A 3,201-nucleotide genomic window follows, 5' to 3' on the forward strand; every position below is an offset into this window, starting at 1 on the left:
GGGGAGCTCTGGTGGGGGGGGGGCTGGCTGAGGGGAGCTCTGACCCTTGGGGGGGCTTGCCCATGTTCTCGGGGTTGCCTGGGCCCGGCGGGGAAGGGGGTGTCCCGGTCTCCTGGGAGGGGGTTGTCCTGGTGCTGGGGGGTCCATGAGAGAGGGTTCTGGTCCCAGGGAGAGGTCCCTTCCTCCTGGAGGGCTCTAACTCCCTGCGGGAAACTTGTCCGGGTGTTGGGAGGGACCCTGTCCCCTGGGAGGATCTTGTACTGGTCCCAGCGGGAGTCCCTGGCTCCTGGAGGGGGGCTCACCGTCCTGAGGGGAGCTCTGAATTCTGGGGGGAGCTTGTTCTGGTCTCGGGAGGGACTCTGGCCCCGGGGGGGCTGGTCCCAAGGGTGTGGGAGGACCTTGGCCCCTCAGTAGGGCTCTCCCAGTCCAGTTCCCATCTCAGGGCCCCCTGACCCTGACCTCTTATCCCCCACAGGCGCTACTTCATAGACCTGACCAGCATGAAGGAACACTTCAGGTCCAAGGTGCACAAGAAAAGGTGAGGGGGGGTCTGAGCAGGTTCCTGAGCCGCCCTGTGCACCTGCATCCATCCCCGGAGCAGGGCACAGCCCCCTGCCCCACATCGCTGGGGGGGAGGAGGGTGGGAGTGCCAGGGCTGGGCTGGTTTTGGGGAGCCAGGGTGGAAGGTGGGAGGCTTCAACCCCCCCCTCCCTGCCTTCCCCGCAGGCTGAAGCAGCTGCGGGAGGCTCCGTACACGCAGGAGGAGGCCGAGCGCGCCGCCGGGATGGGCTCCTACGTCCCCCCGAAGAAAGTGGAGGTGCAGACCCAGCCCCTGGAGGAGGTTGTTGAGATGGAGGCATCCAGCTGAGCGTGGACTGAGGGGGCCGGGCAGCTCCACAAGGGCATCTTTGTCCTCGGTTTTGTGAGGAAAAACACGCCCCAGCACAGCCTGGCAGCAGGGGCCCCGCTCCCCCTGGCAGCCCGGAGCACTAATGAGGAGCAGGAGCCAGAGGGACCCTGGCTGCCCTCCCTGTGTGTCCTCCTTTTCAGGGAAAGGAGCTTCTTCCCCGAGCGCTGATGTCGCTGTGTGCTCATATCTTTGCTTTTTAGAACAGTTTTAGGCCTCTCTCAGAGGTTGAGCTCAGTGAGTCACCCATTAAAATATGTCAACCAACAGGCCAGCAGTGTTGGGAGCTCCCTGAGTGTGACCCAGGTCCTGGCTGGAGGGTGGTGGTCGCCCTTGGGGTCATCTCTGGGTGTTGTGGTCTTTCTGATCATGCAGAGGGAAATCTTGCCAGGGTTTGTGCCAGCCTGAAGGGATGGTCTCATCCTGCTGCTGCCTGGGCAGGGTGCTGAGGCTGGCAGGGGGTTCCCAGCCTGCTGGTAGCAGATATGAGGCTGCTTTTTGGGGGAGATTTTGAGTGAAGCACCTGGGGCTGTAGTGAGCAGCTCACTGTGGGCCTTGAGAGGGGCTGGTGTCCCCCCAGCAGGGACACTTTTGGGCTCCTGTCTCCTAAAACACAATACCTGGAAGTGATTTTTGTCTTCTTGGCAGGCTGAGGTTGTGTGTGTGTGGTATGAGCAGCCTCCTCCCCACCTCGTGTCCACCAGCCTGATGCTGCTGTGATCCTCCTGGTGGCACTGCCTCTGCCTGCTCTGCTCTTGGAGGACTTCATGTGACAATGCCACAATGAGTTCCTGCAGAGGGGGTCTTGTGGATGCAGCAAAACCCTCAGGCTGGATGTTCTGTTGAGGTGGGGACAGGGGGCTGGGCTGGAGCAGAAAGGCAGCGTGACAGCAGAGCTGTGCTTGCAGGAAAGGCTTTATTTCCATGCAGCCTGCCTGGATTTGTTCCCCCCCCAGCTCTGGGGAGATCAGGGTGACTAAATCTAGTTGTTGGCAGCTCCAGCTGCAGCTCTGCAAGGGATCAGTGGGTGTGAGGGGGCTGGGAAGGATGCAAACCCCATCCCAATGGGATGTGCCTGCCCAGGGGACACAATGCTGACCCCGTTGGCCCCCTCTGCCCCCTCCCTGTTGCCGTGGAGGCCGGTCTGGTCTCAGCCATTCCCTCTGGTCCCAACCATCCCTGCTGTGTTACTTAACAGCACCCGGTGCTGACCTCCTTTCCACAGGGCTGGGCTTGCTGTGGCCACAGCATTGTCCCTGTGGGGACAGGGGGGGCTGTGTGGCCACCACCGGGAGGTGAGGAGCCCCCTGGACCCCTTTGCTTAAGTGGGGGGAGATGAAGATGGATGCAGCATCCAGCTCCTCTGTCTGTCCATTCATCCTCTTGTCGTGGATCCTGGTGTCCCCCAGCTGCTCGGTGAGGAGCCCGGAGGTGGCTTCTGTGTTCACCATCCCAGTCCATGAACTGGCTCCCGAAAGCAGGGACAGACGGGGGGACAGAGGCTTGTGTCCCCCAGCCCTGGGGCAGCCTGCCTGGATTTGTTCCCCCCCCAGCTCTGGGGAGATCAGGGTGACTAAATCTAGTTGTTGGCAGCTCCAGCTGCAGCTCTGCAAGGGATCAGTGGGTGTGAGGGGGCTGGGAAGGATGCAAACCCCATCCCAATGGGATGTGCCTGCCCAGGGGACACAATGCTGACCCCGTTGGCCCCCTCTGCCCCCTCCCTGTTGCCGTGGAGGCCGGTCTGGTCTCAGCCATTCCCTCTGGTCCCAACCATCCCTGCTGTGTTACTTAACAGCACCCGGTGCTGACCTCCTTTCCACAGGGCTGGGCTTGCTGTGGCCACAGCATTGTCCCTGTGGGGACAGGGGGGGCTGTGTGGCCACCACCGGGAGGTGAGGAGCCCCCTGGACCCCTTTGCTTAAGTGGGGGGAGATGAAGATGGATGCAGCATCCAGCTCCTCTGTCTGTCCATTCATCCTCTTGTCGTGGATCCTGGTGTCCCCCAGCTGCTCGGTGAGGAGCCCGGAGGTGGCTTCTGTGTTCACCATCCCAGTCCATGAACTGGCTCCCGAAAGCAGGGACAGACGGGGGGACAGAGGCTTGTGTCCCCCAGCCCTGGGATGCTGCACTTCCCAGGCAGGGAGGGAAGGGCTGGACGTGGCGCAGATGAGCTGGAAAGGATCCGTATCCGGCAGCTCCGCTCAGGCGGGGCACAGCGGGCAGGGGGGGACCCCAAAACCCCCCTGGGGACGTCCCCGTGGCCCTGCCAGCCCCCTCCTCATGGCTCTGGGGGG

At 62.6% G+C, this 3,201-nt stretch overlaps 2 protein-coding genes across 2 annotated transcripts in view; both read left to right on the forward strand.

Moving 5' to 3' along the window:
• The window catches only part of ZNF593 (zinc finger protein 593), an 11,167-nt gene extending 10,299 nt beyond the window's left edge, over window positions 1–868 (forward strand). Inside the window, exons 3-4 of the mRNA XM_010003689.1 lie at window positions 476–538; window positions 727–868. Of these exons, the coding sequence (XP_010001991.1) occupies window positions 476–538; window positions 727–868 (205 nt within the window). The remainder of the gene's footprint in view (window positions 1–475; window positions 539–726) is intronic.
• Window positions 869–2,242: 1,374 nt separating this feature from the next.
• The window catches only part of CNKSR1 (connector enhancer of kinase suppressor of Ras 1), an 11,662-nt gene continuing 10,703 nt past the window's right edge, over window positions 2,243–3,201 (forward strand). The window contains 1 exon segment of the mRNA XM_010003690.1: window positions 2,243–2,323. Coding sequence (XP_010001992.1) covers window positions 2,243–2,323 — 81 coding nt within the window.

This window comes from Chaetura pelagica, unplaced genomic scaffold (assembly GCF_000747805.2).
Source record: "Chaetura pelagica isolate M959 unplaced genomic scaffold, ChaPel_1.0 scaffold698, whole genome shotgun sequence".
Taxonomy (NCBI): Eukaryota; Metazoa; Chordata; class Aves; order Apodiformes; family Apodidae; genus Chaetura; species Chaetura pelagica.